Below are 17,678 nucleotides of genomic sequence, written 5' to 3'. Positions count from 1 at the left end.
TTATGGGCAGACCACCTTGCATATCCTTCCACAGGAAGGTGATGAAACTATACCCCAAATTCATAACTAAGGTAGTCTTGGAATTTCACCTGAATCAATCAATTTTCCTGCCAGTCTTCTTCAGAAAGTCGCAATCCTCACAGGGAGGAGAGATGCTCCATCCTCTGGCATCTCCAGAGTTGTGTTCAATTGTCCCAAAAGGAATGAGTCCTTTAGACTCTCTCCCTGCCTCTTTGTGGCCATATATGGCACAGTAAAAAGCCAAGCTATCTTGTCACAGGAAATCCTGAAGTGGCTCAGAATGTGTATCTACCTGCTATCAGCTGGCTGGCGAGCCTTTCCTTCCAAAAGTCAAGGTATGCTCCATCGGGGACAGGCAGTGTCTTCTGCTGGCTTCAGAAACATTGTGGTAACCAGCCATATTCACAACTGAGGCCTTCCGACTCGTTTGGCAAGCACATCTAAGACGGTACAAGGCAGGTGGTCGTCTTCAGAATCTGTGTTGCACATCAACCTCCTAGAATTATGTGCAGTCCGCAACATGTGCTGACACATTCTACCATTAGTCAGACACAGGACCGTAAGAGTAATGATGGACAAGATCGCTTGCATGTTCTATATCAACAGACAAGGGGGAGCAAAGTCACAATCCCTGTGCTCGGAAGCAGTAAAATTGTCAAACTATTGTATCCAGCACAACATCAACATCTTGGCCTCATACTTACCTGGACACCAGAGCACAATGGCGGACTCACTGAGCAAGAGATTCTCACAATACCATGTGTGGGAGTTAGACACAAGAGACCTGCAGCATATATTCAGCTTCTGGGAATTCCTAAGTGTAGATATCCTCACTATGCCCAAAACTGCCAAATGTCCCTGTGGGAGGCCTTCCTCATTACACTTTCCCACCCTTTCCCCTGTTGTTCACAGTGCTTCACAAGACACAGGTGGAACGAGCCACAGTCATTCTCATAGCCCCGACGTGGCCACAACAGATTTGGTACCCTTACCTTGTGTTAATGGCAGTCTGTCCACTAATCATCCTACAGTTCACTCCACACCTCTCTCAAGACACAGGCCAAATCCTCCAACTCAATTTGGTTCCGGGATTTGGAGATGACCTGTTCAAAAGAGGTAAAAAAGATTCTTTTAAGTTTTTTATCATGCCTGCTACTTATCTTATCTCAATAAATTGAAAAGATTCCAAACTTGGTCCGACACCAAACGTCCTCGAAATGAATGTTCCTTTGTCACTCATTCTAGACTACATTCTAGAATAACTTAAAAGAGCAGGAGTGTCCACAAGCTCGGTTTGTGTACGCCTGGCTGCCATCACTGCATTCCACCTCAAGATAGGTCATTCCGTATTTACCTATGCACTAACAAAAAGATTCTTTAAGAGCCTTCAAAATGTGTACCGTCAAATACAAGACCCTACGCCACCTTGGTATCCCAGTCTAGTTTTGCGCTGTCTCACCGGTCCCCCGTTTGAGTCCATTGCAGCCTGCTCCTACATACACCTATCCATAAAAACAGCATGAGAAATGATTGTTACCTTATGAATTCATAGATTGCTGACTAAAACAAGTGTTTTTCTTCAAAGTCTTATTACCCCCTTCCTCTCTTTCAAGCCTCATTTTTAAACACCTAAGAAAGCATAGTATAGTGCACTCTGTTAGTATTGTGACTTGTGAATAAGCAGAAATGTAACCCTTCTTTTATTTAAAAAAAAAAAAGGAAATGTGGATGTATTCGATGGCTTGGTAAAATACTCCAGATTTTTTTTTTTTTACAGTTCTGCTTTAATAAAGTGTGCTTTTTTTTTTTGGTCCTGATTTGCAGGAAAAGAATAACTTAGAAATAGATTTAAACTATAAACTCAAAACATTACAACAGCGGCTGGAACAGGAGGTAAATGAGCATAAAGTGACTAAAGCTCGGTTAACTGACAAACATCAATCAATTGAAGAGGCAAAATCAGTTGCAATGTGTGGTATGTATTTCCTTTTAGTTTCAAATAGAATATTGAGCACTAATAAGGTCCGTTTTCCTAATTCCATTACAATGGCAATGAATTTTTTTAATGCGGTGTTCATAAAACTAGTTTTTAATCCTTGGTGTAGAGAAAATGTATATGCATATCAAAATTTGAAAACATACATAATGTAAAATATAATTTAAAGATCCTAGGCTATTTCCTTAGCTGGTATAAATCAGCATAGATCTGTTAACATCACTGTACTACAAATATGAAAATCCTGTACTGTTTATATCTTCAAGTTAAGGGAAAATTAGTTAACTTCAAAGCAGCAAAATTATAGGTATCATACATGACTTGTACTCATTCAGCCACTTCCCTTCATAATTTAGAGGCCCATGTTTTTTTAGTGTGTTCTAAGGTTGCCAGGCGTCCGGTTTTCGACTGCTGACTGAGCCACTAAAAGTCTGGTCGGTGGTGCAGCAGGGCTAAGGCAGGCTCCCTGTCTGCCCTGGCTCGATGCAGCTCGCTGAAGTGGCTGGCATGTCTGGCTCCTAGGCGCATGGGGGAGGAGGCATGGGAGTTCCAAGTGCTAGCTCCATAGCACCCATTGGCCGGGAACCACAGTCAATGGGAGCTGCGGGGGTGGCGCCTGCGGATGCAGGCAGCACGCAGAACCCCCTGGGCCCTCTGCCGAGGAGCTGGACATGTTGGCTGCTTCTGGGAGTCACCGGAGGTAAGCTCTGCCTGGCCGGAGCCCAGACCCCAAACCTCTCGGCCCCAGCCTGGAACCCTCTCCTGCACCCCAAACCCTTCATCCCCGCCGCCCCCCCCCTCCCCGAACTGGAGCCTTCACCCTCTCGTGCACCCCTGCCCCAGCCCAGAGCTCCCTCCTGCACCCTGAACCCCTTGTTTCTGGCCCTACCCCGGAGCCCACACCCTCAGTCAGAGCCCTCACCCCCTCTTATAAACCAACCCCCAGCCCGGTGAAAGTGAGTCAGGGTGGGAGAGAGAGAGCAACGAAGGGAGGAGGGATGTAGTGAGCGGGGGGACGGGGCCTCAGAGAAGGGGTGGGGCCTTGGGGCAGGAGCGTGGCAAGGGTGTTTGGTTTTGTGCGATTAGAAAGTTGGCAACCCTAGTGTGTTCACACACACCTTAGGATGTTTTTTGCTATTTGTTCTATCAAAAATTGTATTTAATTCCGTTTCTAAATGGCTATTGTTGGCAGCTCTCTGTTTTTGAGCAACACATGAACTGGCTGGAACATTTTGAGCACTGGTATAATGACAGTTAGTGGAGTGACAAGTAGCTGCCTGTAGTAGGGTCCTAATGCTCTGGAAATCACTATCACTGTGTCTCTGTTGCAACAATACTATAATGATTTTGTTCAATAGTAGACTAGAGATGCATACTCATCTGACTGTAAAGAATTTCAAACACCCGAACCATGGTGTGTGGGGGAGAGAAACCCTATGCTTAACTCTCAAAGATGGAATATTAGGTGTATTTAAGAAAGGCATGGTCAAGCAAACACATTCTTAGAAGTGCCATATTTGTATTTTTGCATATATACCTTTTTATTGTGCTGTCAATTACTTTTGTTTCCTGTTTAGAAATGGAAAAAAAAGTGAAGGAGGAGAGGGCAGCAAGAGACAGGGCAGAAAATCAAATAGTTCAGATTGAAAAACAATGTTCCATGCTGGACTTTGACCTGAAGCAGTCTCAGCAGAAGCTTGAGCACCTCACTGAGCAAAAGGAGAGGTTTGAGGATGAAGTAAGCAAAACCTGCGTTGTTACCTATCATTTTTTCTATGTAAAAGACAAATTAAAGAATGAGTTGCATTAAGAAATAGAAAACTGAATCTATTTAAGTTAAGATGTTTATGTAGCATAACGTTACTGAATATAACTGTACTAAGAGGTTTCACCTAAATGCTGTGAAGGTTTGTCTGAGTAGGTCAAATGCCATATCTTTTTTTAGACCCTGGATAAGATGTATTCCTTTATAAGAGCTATGGATTAATAGTGAACTGATTCCAGGTATGAAGTCCGTGGGTCCTATGCAATATAGTTATGCAGGAAGTACGTTTTGCAGAGATGATGGGTTTCAAAGTGGCTAGCATATTTTCTTCTGCATTATCAAAGCCATCAGTTTATTACTGAAGAATATACTATCTATTCCAGAGGAATTTACCCCCGGAGTCTGTTACAAAAGAAAAAATTAATGGCTGGGAGCAGGGCGGTTCCTGAGGCCGAAATATAGACTAAAATCTATATGAGAAACTATTTCCTATGATATTGCACCCAAGTAATATTGGAGGCTGTTTTGAATATTTGTATGCATTATTTCATGAGTAAAATGTAGGAAATAGTGATGTTTGACATAAAATAATGCATATGTGAAACATTATTACTTTTAACAAAATACAGGAAAATATTTGGTAAAAATTCTAAATTAAAGTGATTTATTAAATAATTAGGTTAAGAGTCTAACATTTCAACTGGAACAAGAAATAAATAAGCGACAAATGACACAGAATGAACTGAAAACACAAGCTTTTGAGGCAGACAACTTGAAGGGTTCTGAGAAGCAGCTGAAACAGGAGATCAATACATTGTTGGAAGCGAAGAGATTATTGGAATTTGAGTTGGCTCAACTCACTAAGTAAGTAGAGGCCTGACATAAAATGGAAAATCCTTTCCCCTCCCCTCCCCCCTTCCCCCCCCCCCCCCCCCCCCGCGCGCATGTTCATGTACTTTGTCTGTCACCTTTTTCCAGAAACCAAAAATACTTGGTGTTTTTTTTTTCTGAAAATGTCTGTATTTATTGTATTAGAATATTTTTATTTTGAAATATAAAAATCTTGTTTGGCTGATACTTCTATGCTCAGGCTTGTCTGGCCTTTCTGGAGCAATTGAAGTGCCTATCCAAGAACCACCATTTGAGATTTAAACTTTGGAGCGTCTGTTGGAGGACCACTGAGCTTCATGACTGGGTACATTTTTTCTCCTTAAAACACTCCTCCTCTCACTTACGATTTTTTTAGCTTGACAGACAGCATTACTTTTCCAACAAGAATATCCTTCCTTTATTGGATCTGTGCCACAATAGACTGCAGGTTGAAGAAAGAAACCAAGCACTTTCGGAGCACTGCTTCCCATCTAAATTATCTGTGGGGGGCTACCATTATGGTAGCGTATATTATATTGTTAAACCAGAATCTTAGAATAGGTGCTTATGATTACCATGTTTACAGGTAATGTGTGAAGGAGAAGGTGGGTGCATATGAAAGAAAAATGCTGAGTTTAAAGGTGCAAGTGTAATGGATGGCTTTTATATGAGGTTTTGTTTTCTCTCCTTAAGGCAGTATAGAGGAAATGAAGGTCAGATGCGGGAACTTCAGGATCAGCTTGAAGCTGAACAGTATTTTTCGGTAGGTTCATGAAGAATCTTACAAAAATAAAGGATTGTTTTGTTTAATAACTTCATGACTATGTACCCCAATGCTCAGACATAAATGAGTAACACACAAAATACTACTAAAAATATACAAATAATGCACAAAAATCAAGCTAACATGAAAAGATTGTGATGTGTATCATAACAATCATAAATACTGTACTTGGCCTATTGCCATTTTGTTTATATGATTTTGTGGGCATCAAAGTACTGTGTTCCATTTATGTTGCATAAGTAACAACACTTTATATGCAAACATTCATATAGCAGTTAACTGCCCCCAAAAACTTCCTAAAAGTGCCTCAGGTGTAAACTAGTTCCAAATTAGTTTGCTCATGATCTAGCAGACTTGATTATAGAGCCCTCCTAATTTGGGTAGATTTATACAAGATTCAGCTAATGCATTTGGCATTGAACTTTAGGATGAATTGAGAGAGAGAGAAAATTCATAGATTCATACAGTTTAAGGCCAGAAGAGCCCATTAGATCTTCTAGCCTCACTCTTCCTGTATATCACAGGCCATTAAATTTTACCCAGTTACCCGTGTGATGGTGCCCAATAACCTGTGTTTGGCTAAAAAAGGTCTTCCAGAAAGGCATCTTATCTTGATTTTAAGACATGGAGAGATGGAGAAGGAACCCCTTCCCTTGCTAGTTTTTTCAGTGGTTAATCACTCTCACTTTTCAAAATGTATTCCTTATTTCTAATTTGAATTTATCTGGCTTCTGCTTCTACAAATTGTTTCTTCTTATGCCGTTCTCCTCAAGGTTAAAGAGTCCTGTAGTGCCCAGTATTTTCTCCTCATAAAGGTACTTATACACTGTATTCAAGTCACCTTTCAGTGTCTCTCTCTCTCTTTTTTTTTTTTTTTTTTTTTTAAGTCAGGTAAACATATTGAACTTTTTAAATCTCTCAGTGTAAGGCATTTTATCTGGCCTCAAATAATTTTAGAGGGTGTTTTTTTGCACCCTCTCCAATTTTTCAACATTCTTTTTATAATGTGGACAACAGAGATATATACAGTAGTCCAATATCAGCCTCACCATCTACTAAGGCAATGTTAAATAATACTTAATATCCAATTTATCCAAGTCAGTAAGGTTTATAAACTTTTTTGTTTGCAAAGCCTTAGCATTTGAGGAAATTTTGGCTTAGTCTAGGCATCTGAAGACTCAGTCCAGGCTATAACCTTGTAGGATATTACAGATGGGACAGATAGTGATCCCTATATTTTGGTTGTCTAATACTTTTTGATAAAAATAATTTTGTGACCTTTTTAAGCTCTAACACTTCCATTCTTTGCCATATGCCTTTTAAATTTGTCAGGGAGCAAGCCCTTGGGCAAGCCCTTTGTTCCATGAGATTCCATTGAGGTTTAGCTGAGATATATGAAACAGTGATTTTTAACAGTTTATATCTCACTTGCATTTTCTCAGGACAATTTTGGCACCATGATAAAATAATAACTAAACAGGAACATTTAAAAAATTCATACCCACGGGTGGAGAGCCAGGCAGGGCTTCTGCATCACCTCCAAAACCCAATTTATGGCCCCAGTGTCTTATATGTTCCTCTGAGATAATAGCTTGCTGCTGCCAGCAATAATGTAGTTAGTTCTATAGCTCACGTGGTAGAAATCTGTGCTACATTGCAGAAGGTAAAGGTTCAGACGCTGATGATGATGCATAAGAGGGGGGTTGTTCCAGTTGTACATAGTAGAATTTGTTTTTATTTAAAAAAAAAAAAAGAAATTACATTAAAAACTACATTACATTAAAATGTTATTTAGGTTGCAAAATCAAGCACTCAAAAATCAGGAAGAAGCCAGATTTATAGTTATTCTCTGCAACCTTATTTCTGCCTATTTGTGTATGTGCATTATGACAGTCTTTAATTACGTGATCACATACAGTGTTTTTTTTCCTGTAGGACACCTGCTTCTTTCACTGTACAAGCTGGATGCCCGGGGGTTGAATTAAGGTTGCATAGACAACTGTAAATGTGGCATTTCTTAACTATTGAGTACTTGACTTTGGAACTTAAATAATTTTTAATATACCTTTTAGTATATAATATTATACCCAGTTTGCTCAAGTGACTCTTAATGCCCACAAAACCTCATCCTTTAATATGTGGGTTGCTTGATTCACAATCGGGCCAATCTAACCAAACCATCTTTAAGTTAAATACTCTTTATCCGATAATTTTCAGAGTGTTGCACTCTGTGGTGTAGGTTAATACCGGTCTACCCATATGTCACAGAAACTGAATAGCCAAACAGTAAAGAACTGCACTGGAGCCCCAGATTCCACCTTCCCCATCTTTTTTTTTTTTTTTTTACTATTAATCAGTAACTTTTCTTTCATTGAGTGTATTTATTGCACTTGATTTACAATCCTTGGATTTTGGCTAGAAAGAAAATAACCTTTTAACATACAATTATATTATTCACTGGGTGTGTTTTGGCACTGTCCTACTATAACTTTATGTTGCTGCAGCCCAAGTCTAACCTAAGTAGAGACAGCTTTTCAAAACCATGAATTCTTTAAGTGTTTGTCATGGTGGATCCCTCTCTAGATGCTTATGTCTCTCAAGCCTGCAAGACTGGATTTTTTTGATTAGTCGTGTTTGTTGGGGCTCTGCATGTGCCCTGTGCCTCCTCCTGCTCCTACATGAGGTAAGGAGTGGGGTGGATGGGGCAGCCTTAATCCTCCCTCACGTCCGTCTCACTGCTCATGCCAGTGATACAGAACCTAGCTGATGTCTGACCCACTAGACCTTAATTTGAACTAAACTTCTCAATGTTATTCTGAAACTCTTCTGAGCAACCTCTGTTCTTTTCATTTAGTTCTTTTCATTTCATTCATTTTCATTTAGTTGCCTTGTACTAGAGCAGACTGACTTTAGAAATGTCAGACTCTCAATCTGTAGGCTTCAAAGTCTGTCCATCCTGCAGTGGACTAATTCTACAGAAAGACTGGCTCGACAGATACCTATTCTACTTTGGAGAGTTCTGTAACTGAAGCAGGTTCTTGGTCTCAGCCTCCTTCTTTGTGAGGACTGGGAAGTCATGAGAAGCAAGATTGATGCGCCATTTTCATGAAAGTGGCATTGGATCCAGATGTATGGAGTTTGAAGACCCTTCTAGTGGTCTCTACATCGTATCAGGTGGACTGATGACTCCAAAGACCACCTCAGAGAAAACAGCATTGAAGCCAGATCTGATGTCAGCACTGGTATTACCCTTGGTGCTGAATACACCAACAGCCCCAATGTTTAAGTCAGCATCTCAGAGGTTGAAGCAAAGTGCTGAAAGGGGGTCACTCTGAACATTGGGGCAGGAGCTCAAGAAGGATATCTGTGTCTTCTTGTAAAGAAAGGGACAGAAAGACATCGGAAGATAGTTCAGTCAAGTCCAGCATTGCTTTGAGGATCAATGGAAAGGAGCAGATTGTGATGCAGCAGACTATCTGTGTGGAAGTGTCCCCATCTATGTTGACTCCAGCACCAGCAGGGCAGACTAGGAGTGCACTGGAGTCACAATTGGCACCAAGATATGTATTGACACTGATACAGACCTTGACACCAACATCACCTTACCAGTCAGCACCACCTGTGGAAGAGGTGTACCCCTCTTCCACCATTCCCAAGCACATCTTTCTGCTGGTAGCCAGCAGAGATCTGTCTCCACTAAAGTCCACAAGTTGTGCCACTAGTAGATCCAAGGACCTGTACAGACCTCAACTACTGGTCCACCAGGATTGTCATTGGTCCAGCCAGCAATCCGACAGTCACCCATATGTGTATGGGATGCCACTGTGGCTATTGGAGCCTACCTTCCCCCAGCCTTTAGAAGCTTGTCCCTACAGTGGTAGAAGATATGGAGGTCTCTCTCTCTCTAGCAGCTTTCCTAATAAGACCTCAGTCACTAGAATACAGAGAGGAGCGAGATCCAGAGGGCCAGCAGTCCCCCTCACCTCTTAAGAAATTCTCCTCACTGTCCCTGGGTGCTAGATAATTTCAAGGCAATTAAGGAGCTCTTGGTGCAGACTGCAGACACCTTGAAGATTGAGACTTCAGTCATCCCTGAAAAATTCCACAAGCTATTTGACATTTTGTCAGCCGCTGGCCCTGCCAGGATTGATCTCCCCATAAACAAAGCCCTGTTAGAAAGATTCTGGCCTACAAGCAGGATTAGCCTTTAACTCTTTTAAAGTCCACCTGGCAGTGATATCAGGGTGCCATGCACCAATACAGTCACATTCAGTCTTTTTACACCCTGTGGTGTTCAGATTCTTCAAGGCTTTCTTCATATTTGCCATCAGGTTAGAGAACTGCCCTCGGACTAGAAACATCCTCCTCTTACAGCTCATAGAGCCTGTATCTGAGCCATTATTGCAATGCTTGGTATGCCACCTCACCAACATGGCTTTTCTCATAGCCATCAAGTCAGCTTGGTGAGTCAGTGAACTTCAGGCCCTGATGGCTGAACTGCTGTTTATAGCCTTCCATAGGGACATGGTGATGATGAAATGGCACCCTAAATGGGGTTTCAGAATTCCATCTGAACCTGTCTGTTACCATATGAGTCTTTTGCCTGAAGCCATCCTCATCGCCTGGAGAAAAGAAGCTGCATACGCTGGATGCTTTCAAGGTCCTGCTTTATTACTGGGATGGGACCAAGCCCTTCCGACTTTTTCTTCCTGCCTCTTTGTGGCCTTATCTGCTGCATCAGAAAGGCCAAACCATCACATCCCAGAGAACCTCAGTGTTTCACACAATGTATTTCCAACTACTATCAGTTGGTGAGCCTCTCCCTTTGAACATCAAAGCATACTCCACCCAGGTGCTGGCAATGTCTTTGGCCTGCTTCAGAAATATACTAATCTCTGAGACCTGTAAGGCAACCACGTGGATCAGTTCACTAACTCTTGTTATATATTAGGCACTTGGCATGCCAGGGCAGATGCCAAGTTTGGAAGAGTAGTAGTACTGTAATCTCTGTTTGTCTGATACAGTTGACGCGCCTCACTCTCACCATCCAGCGAGGATGCTGCTTGTCAGTCTTTTTGGGTCCTAGTAGATCAAAGTCTTTCAACCTCTCCACAAGGATTGGTGTCCACCCTGTCCCTTAGACAGAGGGTCCTGTCTGTTTACTGGATCTGAAAAAAAGCCCTGTGTTTAAACTCAGACCTTTCTTTGTCTGAAAGTCTCTGGACGGGTATATGCAAGCCTCCCCAGGGTGTGGTACCTCTGGAGGTGTTTACAACCTGAGTGACTCACTTAATAACCCCCACTGTTTTTGATTCCAGGAGTTGCAGTAACTCTCCCCCTGGAGTTGCATAGAAAGCGATGCATAAACCATCCATACAATACAATTAATACAATGTGGTCCCCAAAGATAATGCAGTATCTATCATAATACCCATTACTTTGTAATCATTTGTTTAACTAAACTTCACTGTAATTTTATCATACATATCATGAGTTGTGTAACATTTTACTAATGGGAAGACCAAGAGTACAGTGTTTTTACCCTGATTCTTTCCTCAGTTTCATGAACTCATGTAATTAAACGAAGGAATATTAATCAGTATGATCTGAATTCGTAGCCATATTTTTTCAGGGTAAAATGTTTCTTTTAAGCTTAGAGGATTATTACTGTTTTTAATATTTTTATTACCCTGGTACCTAGGAGTCCCAGTCATGGACCAGGACTCCATTGTATTATGCCATGTACAAACAGAACAAAACTATAGTCTCTGCTCCCAAGAGCTTGCCATCTAAGTATAAAACAAGAAACAACAGATGGATACAGACAGACGGGGGAGTACAAGGAAACAATGAGACAATATTATCAGTCAGCATGATCAGAAGTGATATCAGTGTACCAGCTGTCTAACGGTTGTGAAATTTTTTTATAGGAATCACAGCAAAGGAGAGTTTTAAGGAAGGATTTGAATTATGATTTCTTTCTAATACTTCCCTTACAGACACTTTACAAAACTCAGGTTAAGGAGCTTAAAGAAGAAATTGAGGAGAAGAATAAAGAAACTCAAAGAAAAATACAGGAATTGCAAAATGAAAAGTATGTCCATTTTATATTTTCAAGCAGAAATATGTTTACTGTATACAGTAGTGTGGTATCAATCTTGAAGCCCTGAATCCAGGATAAAAAAACTTTTTTTCCTTGCAGTAATGCTGAGAAATGACTACTTATAAAAAGTATAACAGGTCTTGTAATATGGTGAATACATAGGATGTTACTTATATTGATGGATGATTAAGAATGGAGTCAGGGTTTATGTTTATTTTCTTGGACTAGGTTTGGGGTTTTTGGAGAGAGAGATTATCCATCCTGAGAGTTTAGAAATGTCTGACATTTTGAAAAATTGTTTATTTTGTTGTATCCATAATTTTATTTGTAAGACTCACGCCCCGCCTCAAAAAATGTTGTTAGCCTGGTAATTGCATGTAGTTTTTGAGCCAATAAACGGTTTTCAGACAAAGAATTTTAATGAAGATAATACTCATTTGAAAGTTCATTTTAAATGTGTAGATCTAACTACAACCAAACCAATTAAGTTTGTCCAATTTTGTGGACCGTTTCAAATAATTAAAGAATATACAGTTTACAGTATTTCAAAACTTATGAAAGACTATTACTTAAAACTGTTTCCCATTCAGTAATTTGTTCTTCTAGGTATGCAGAATTAGGCCTGTCCATTTCATAATTTTTATTCAAAAAGTGGTGGTTTTGCCCCTGTCTATAGTACAGAACTTGTGGTACTTGACAAGCATGGTCATTGGTCTGCATCAGTATTGCAGACAAGTCTTAAGAGTAAATGAGAGCATGTTAAAAACAATGTTCACTGTGGATTTGGGAAGAAGGAATGGAAGGAGAGAGAAGTCACCATGTTGTTAAATATGATATAAGGAAAGAATATCAGCCAATCACAGCCCTGAGCAAGAAAATGTAGGCGAGTCTCAATTCCCCAAGTTGGGGAGAAGGGAAGAGACACTCCCTTTAGCTCTTTTGGTGTTTCCTCTCTCCCTTTCCCATTCCCATTTATTTTTTTGTTGTCTTACGGGGCTTTTTATTCCCACACCCCTTCAGCATAATATATGTTGTATACATTTTTAATTAGATCTATATGTGAGCTATTCCAAACTGATTCTGTCTAATTGTTGCCTGTCTACGCTAGGGGCTCTCTGTCCTACCTTCCCTTAACATGAGAAATCCTTGTACTGTGCCAGCTGTGGGTCAGCTCCCTAACTCCACTGGCCATTGGCAACACAAAAACTGCTCTCTAGCCCCTGCAGGCCCCACTATCACTCTCTAGGTTACCGATTGGCACACCCTCAGCCCTTGAACTCTCCAAATGTCTCCCTGAAGTATCCAGCCCCTTGTCTGCTGGGCACTCTCACAGTTTCCACAGATTCACTGTTTCCAAAGAAGTAGTACACCCTAGCTTACAAGTTCCATCTTGGATCACTGCTCAGCACTTAGATATATTTACAGTGAAATCAAGAATAAGTTTATTTAACAAAGCCTAGAGATTCAAGTAGTAGCAATTAGAAGTATTGGAAACAAAATAGTTACATATAAAATAAATTCATCACACATTCAAGAGCCTAGACTTAAGACATTAGAGTATCGCCTTAATTTTAGAGTATTGCTCACCCAAAATCCTAGCAGTGCTTTACAGCCAGCCTGGCTGTGATGCACCTTTCATGAGACACGCACGCTGTCAATTTGCCGTCTAGATGAAGGATTCAATGTATTCATTTGCACCCCAAGGTATATTAGACAAATATTTTGTCTTTATTCATAAAGAGGACACCCCCCATCCTGTTCATTGCTTCCTGTAGATTTCATTTCCATTCATACTTGGTCCATGTGTATAGTAGGCATATAATAAACAAATGGCCAGGCATGGAGATTGGTGTCAGTTACCTCCTACCGGAAAGGAACATCTTCATGGTGTGTCATCTCCTGGTGACCTGCCATAACTCCAAGACCTTAACAACATAATTTTTAGTGTACTACGTGTACATACATTTCGCAGTGATTATGGCAACCAATGGGCTTCTAGCTCTTGGGAGAGATTTTGCATGCCACTCTTCGGTGAGCTATTATGCATATATCTGATTCAGGGGATCCCTGTAAAATCATATGCACCCACTGTGCCCTCTACCAGTTGGCACCAAAGGGACCCTAGCTTACAGGGGCCAACTGTGTTTTAACCTCCCAGTATGGCTGCATTTGTAGTGCAGGTGGATCTTAGACACAACACTGTTGCAAAAAATTGTGCTACACAAACAGTATAGAGCATGATATCTAAGCAGGCTTTAACTTCATTAACTGTGAATGCTAGACATGTAACAACTGTTATGTGATAACCGTGGCTGAAAAAGATTTCAAACATATCAAGTGCTAGTATGGACAGGACCTATGTCTTTTTTGTAGTGCATTACATAGGAGTCATCTACCTTTTTAATGTAGAACTAGTTGCTTCCCTCGATCCTTTAAAGGCAATATTTTTAAAAAATGATGCACTGAAAAGTACAGTCTGGGCTCGTTTGTTCTCCCTGCAAATGTTAAGTATTTTCCATAGGAAACATAAGATCTTAACGTTCTGTTCTAGAGAAACTCTTGCTGCACAGTTGGATCTGGCTGAAACCAAAGCTGAATCAGAGCAGTTGGCCCGAGGTCTCCTGGAAGAACAGTATTTTGAATTGACTCAGGAGAGCAAGAAAGCAGCGTCAAGAAATAGACAAGAAATTACTGATAAGGACAACATTGTACGCCGGGTAAGTTGTTGTTGTTTAAACGTATAAAAAATGGCTTTATTGTAAAAAAAACCAACAAACATTAAAACTATAACTAAAAGTGTGTGTGTGTGTGTATATATATATACACCTCTACCCCGATATAATGCGACCCGAAATAACACGAATTTGGATATAACGCGGTAAAGCAGCGCTCCGGGGTGGGGGGGCTGCACGTTCTAGCGGATCAAAGCAAGTTCGATATAACGTGGTTTCACCTATAACGCGGTAAGATTTTTTTTTTTAGCTCCCGAGGACAGCATTATATTGGGGTAGAGGTGTTGATATAAGTTTAGAGACAGGTCTTTAAAGTCCAGCATCTTTGTGCGTGCAAATTGAGGCAATTTTGCATCTGCAGTTATTTGTGCACTTAATTGCTGCCACTTAGATATCTGAGTATCTGATCTGAGGGCACATTCAGGTACTTAGACATTTATTTGATAGATTACATTATTTGAGCTCCCAAATAAATGTGGACACAAAAAGAGTCTGGTTTGAGGCCAAGTTGAAAATCAAGCACAATATCTTTCAATCTGTCCACCATCCCTCACTATCTTTTTTTAAAAATCATCAATTTCTTTAATAGTGTACTCAGGGATCTGACTACATAATCACTTTCCTCATTCAGAAAGCATTTGAAAGATGCTGGGTTTTTTCCCAGGCAAATATTTTTAAATCAAAATATACAAGCTGGGAAGTCTCAACTTCAGAGAGCAACCATTTAATTTTTGCATTACATTTACAGTAATGTGTTAACCAAGAGTTTTTACTCACAAACCCTATTAATTTGCAGTGTAATATTTCTATTTTATAATACTTTTAAACTGTGTTCTTCCACTTTGGCCTCCTGCATGCAGAGGCACTCAGATACTGCCTAACATAAGCCCGCAGTAAAACTTTGCGCATGACGACCAAAATGCATTGTTTTTCTTGCATGCTATTATGCGTTTTACATCCCCACATTAAATTATTTATTTTAGTAATAAGTAACATTTGTTGCAGTAATGTTACATGTGCAATAGCCCCATGAAATAACCTTTCACTTTCCAGAATGCCCTATTTTCATTTGAGACTATTTTAAATAACTGCATCGATGTGGAATCTAATTTATGGGTAGGGACTTCCTACCCATAAATTGTCAACTTCAGATATTGTTGTTTACATAACTCAACACACAATCATTCAGTGTATTTCTGTAGGTTTCAAACAAAACTTGCTTACTGAATGCAATTGTATTCTTTTTGTCTTTTAATATGTTTGTGTAGCATCCAGCAAAATGATCCTGATAGGGAGCTAATATAGGCAAATGATATTAATTTCCCCCTACAGTTCATTTCACAAATCCTGTGAGCACCATTTGACAAAAAGCAAATCTTTTCTTTTTACCCATATGTGCCTGTCTCTTTTCCATGATATATAACACTACTCAAATGTAAATTCCATTGATGGAGAGTGATATTAAATAATTATGGAAAGCCTGAAATCTTGGAATTTCGTAACTAGCAACTGATTCTCTGGATTCAATTGTAGGTAGCTACATGTTATCGTTTACACAGAAGTTTCTTAAAATTTACTGAAAGCTGCTGTACTAAGTAACACTGAAGTTCTGCTTAATTCCTTAAATTCAGTTGGTTATTATTTATTGCTCACTGAAAATGTGCTCAACACTGCGTGGATCATAAAAATAGATCTAGTCCTTTTCTTAGAGATAGTTTTATACTCAGTGTCTTTGTGAAAGAAAGAGGGATCAGAAGTAAAATATCTAGAATTTTATGTACAGTTTTGAAGTATGAACAGATGAGTAAGTATGTAATCTAAGAATGGTAATTCTGTGTGGAATACTAGTATTGATATAAGATTAAATGCAGTTTTGAATATGAGTAGGATGTATAGCAAATGCTTTGTTTTAAAATTTGTTTGTTTTCATTTAGCTGGAAGAAACAAATAAAACATTAACCACTGATGTTGAGTCTCTAACAAAAGAAAATGCAGAGCTCATGGAAAAAAATAAGAAACAGGAGGAAGGTATGGCATGTTTTGAGTTTTAAATTATGTTATGATGATGCAGAATTGATTACAGAGAAATGTGTTTGCTGTTGCAGACTTGAAAACCAGTTTTGGCAATTTTTTCCTTCAGTATTAAGGATCTTATAATCTTTTGCATGCTATCAGCATGAAATTAATTACTTCCTCCCTCCCATGTGATGGGGGACATGTGATCCCTTTTCTGCTCCTAGAGATTTTAGGTGGGTGCAGCTGTTGAGGGAGCCTGTACTGCCATGAGGATGAGAGAAGACTGTGGGGAGCCTGGAGCTAGTGAAAAGTTATCACGCTTGCCTGAATATGCTGGTTTTGTGGGCCAAATCCCCAGCCCATTTCATTTGTGCAGAGAGAGATTGCAAATCCCACCCTCTCATGTAAAGAATAATTTATGATTACAAAGTATACATAATAATAATAAGCTTAGTGCATTTAGCTTAATATTATATCAGAATTTGTTGTTAAACATGATCTGAGGAAAGAATATCAATCAATCAATCACAGACCAGAAATAAACACACATTCTTCTTCATATTCCATGTCTACTAATCTTCATGATGGCACTTAAATTTCCATGGAGCTTTGAAAAGTATAGTATGAATTTTTTGTTTTGTTTTGCCAGAGCTGGTCATGACACCATAGTGAAGGCTGCATTTGAATTTTTGTTTTGACAAGACTTTTAAACCTTTGTTTTGTAAAAATGGCAAAAATCAAAACCTAAAACGTAAGCTCTTTTGAGTGTTTGAATTTTTCATGGTGGTTGGATGAAAAATAGATTTATTACAGAGAGAATAATAAGCATTCCAAAACCATTACTTTTGGCAGGTTTGCAAATTCCCTGAGCTGGAAAGTATACCTTGACTTTAAATCATACCTCTAGTATGTTGTTTATATTCCCATGCTCTTCGCTACACTTATTGTTGGCTAAGGTTCTAAACCTAGAATACAATCAAGTATGAGTTGCTGCGCACACATCTCTCCCTCTCATTTTTAAAATACAGTAGCAGAGAGGTATGCAGGGTCACTGCAGGCACAGACAAGAGCACAAGAATCTGTACATTATACTTTGAATCACCAAAATAATGTTTCGTATTTCAGTCATTTGTCCCACATTTTGTTTGCTGGTGTCACATACTAGCAGATTTGAAGGTTGAGAGGTGAGCTTCACACTGGCAGGGAGATGCATCAGAGCCTCTTGTGTCCTTTAGGTGGTTTGACCGCCAACAGCAGCCTCAGCAGTGCATTTTCTGCTTCTGATCCAAGGTCATGTATATTTCCATTTCAGAACAACCCTCAGGTCTTTGAGAGTATACACGCCAGTTCCCAAACATAAGCATTTGAGACCACAAGTTTACCACAGGCAG

General features: G+C 39.8%; 1 protein-coding gene across 3 annotated transcripts in view; it reads left to right on the top strand.

Moving 5' to 3' along the window:
• ROCK1 (Rho associated coiled-coil containing protein kinase 1) overlaps window positions 1-17,678 on the top strand; it is a 185,046-nt gene that overhangs the window by 131,455 nt on the left and 35,913 nt on the right. For all 3 annotated transcript variants that reach the window (XM_005309499.5, XM_005309498.5, XM_065582063.1), the window contains 7 exons: window positions 1,846-1,996; window positions 3,595-3,755; window positions 4,462-4,646; window positions 5,346-5,415; window positions 11,436-11,530; window positions 14,091-14,256; window positions 16,206-16,299. In XM_005309499.5, the coding sequence (XP_005309556.2) occupies window positions 1,846-1,996; window positions 3,595-3,755; window positions 4,462-4,646; window positions 5,346-5,415; window positions 11,436-11,530; window positions 14,091-14,256; window positions 16,206-16,299 (922 nt within the window). The remainder of the gene's footprint in view (window positions 1-1,845; window positions 1,997-3,594; window positions 3,756-4,461; window positions 4,647-5,345; window positions 5,416-11,435; window positions 11,531-14,090; window positions 14,257-16,205; window positions 16,300-17,678) is intronic.

This window comes from Chrysemys picta, chromosome 2, assembly GCF_011386835.1.
Source record: "Chrysemys picta bellii isolate R12L10 chromosome 2, ASM1138683v2, whole genome shotgun sequence".
NCBI lineage: Eukaryota > Metazoa > Chordata > Testudines > Emydidae > Chrysemys > Chrysemys picta.
Note: the sequence above shows the minus strand (reverse complement) of the source record. Positions and strands in the feature narration are given on the sequence as shown.